Genomic DNA, 2,250 nt, shown 5'->3' with positions numbered 1-2,250 from the left:
GAACACACAAACACACACACACACACACATATATATATATATAGTAAATCGACGCCAGAAAACATCAGGTGGGGGGAGCTTGATAACATTACGAAGCAAGCACACTACCCAAATATTTGGGGGTTCCACAACATCCAGATATATATATATACATATATATATATATATAACTTCGGAAATATATGGCTTGGGGCGCATTTAACACGCGAACAATGGACCACGACCAATTCCAAAACCACAGAATAGGTCCAGCTGTAACACAGTATACTAGCGCTGTGTAAGCTGGGCCGTATTCACCTACAAGAACAATACCAGAAGATTGCGCAAACAATATTATGAAATAATACATACCAGTCGTTGTACACTGCATCGACAGTTCGATTCTGTGTCTCAGCACGACGCATCAACGATGTATCATCTCCAAACTACTGTATTTGGTTCTGGTGTAGAACGCATACTCTGCGCTCAGATGCCTTCATCTTAGCTGTATCATTGGCGTCGGTGGCATTGTCGGAGATTTCATGAGTCACTTTTTCTCGACCTGTGCTCGCCATGGTGTGACCATCTGAAGTGCTGCACGCCAGGCACATCGCTATCTCCGGCGCAAGGCTGGAAACACATGTTTCAATGCAAATCAGCAAGTGACTGTTTTCACCTCTTTATTAGAGACGTAGCGAGTATCTTCCGTGTTAGTACATTGCTTGCCCTTTATTCTGCCTGGCATATGTACTCACAATGATTTATAACTGTCGTTAGCTGTTTTATATTTTGGATCAAGCACTACGCGTGTCCTAAAATAAGTGTAAACAAACGCAGCCCTCAAGTAGATAGCGGTACAATGAATCGCTATCAGCACTAGAGTATTGTGTCGTGTACGAAGCGAGAGAAACTAGGATGACAAGTGCTATGTATGATAGAATGATACATACTATGTGTTGGGTCTTCCCTACAAACTGCGCACATCATATTATGTACCGCACTAAAACAGCTCCTTTACCGGTAGTATAATTAGCGGTTTGCAGGTGGCGTTGCTGGGGTACACATGGATAGCCAGAAATGCAAAGTAGAGATAACATATGCTATGGCCAAACACCTCTAACACAAGTATAGTATTTACATCTCATGAGCGTGGATATGTTTTTTATATGTGAATTTTAGGAGAACAGAAAATTTGATGATGCATAGGCCATGACTTCTTTATTTATATAAATATATAAACATCAGGGATCGTAGTGTATAAACATCAGGGATCGTAGTATATAAACGTCAGGGATCGTAGTATATAAACATCAGGGATCGTAGTATATAAACATCAGGGATCGTAATGTATAAACATCAGGGATCGTAGTATATAAACGTCAGGGATCGTAGTATATAAACATCAGGGATCGTAATGTATAAACATCAGGGATCGTAGTATATAAACATCAGGGATCGTAGTATATAAACATCAGGGATCGTAATATATAAACATCAGGGATCGTGATAAATATATGTGGTGTTCACAGTTCACATAACCGACTGTTCTAAGTTCCAACTGAAACGCTTCTTGAAGGGAACGGTATATAACGAGGTGATGCAGATTGATTTACCGCGTATTGATTAAAATTCGCGGTAATTATACGGCAAATTCAGAACCGAATGTTTGAACTGAAACGACTTTCTCAAAGACTTCATATTGCACCGCAATAAAACGTGTATGTGATACAGATTGATCAATTGGTAGGTATCAATAGTGAATATCATTAGAGTGCAATGGACTACGATAGCTATGATATCGACGGTGCGAGTGCCACACAGCCCACTCAAACACTGCCGCAGACGCAGGAAGTGGGAAACAACACACAGGTGTGTTATGTATAGTATCCCACGGCTCTAGGGTACAATCTGAACTGTATTCGCCTATTTCTCCAAACTCATTCATTCAGCAGCTGGTATATTGATATGGAACGGTATACATTACAGTACTGTAGGGCAAGTTAGGCAAGTACGTAATTATTGGTGGCAACTCATTCTTGGCAAATTTACATTCATGGGCAGCCAAGATGTGGATATACATGGATATCCTTATTTTACCTAAAATTCGCAAGGGTGTACATAATGATGCGTCTTCCTTAGACTCAAATACAAACATACACATCCTCACACATATACACATAAATACACACACACACACGCACGCACACGCATACACACACACACACGCACGCACACGCATACACACACACACACACACACACATATACACAT

General features: G+C 40.6%; 1 protein-coding gene across 1 annotated transcript in view; it reads left to right on the top strand.

Annotated features, from left to right (window-relative positions):
* Positions 1-1,444: 1,444 nt before the first annotated feature.
* SARC_08766 (CAMK/RAD53 protein kinase) overlaps positions 1,445-2,250 on the top strand; it is a 7,059-nt gene continuing 6,253 nt past the window's right edge. The window contains exon 1 of the mRNA XM_014297245.1: positions 1,445-1,848. Within this exon, the coding sequence (XP_014152720.1) occupies positions 1,756-1,848 (93 nt within the window). The 5' untranslated portion in view covers positions 1,445-1,755. The remainder of the gene's footprint in view (positions 1,849-2,250) is intronic.

This window comes from Sphaeroforma arctica (assembly GCF_001186125.1).
Source record: "Sphaeroforma arctica JP610 unplaced genomic scaffold supercont1.823, whole genome shotgun sequence".
Taxonomy (NCBI): Eukaryota; class Ichthyosporea; order Ichthyophonida; genus Sphaeroforma; species Sphaeroforma arctica.
Note: the sequence above shows the minus strand (reverse complement) of the source record. Positions and strands in the feature narration are given on the sequence as shown.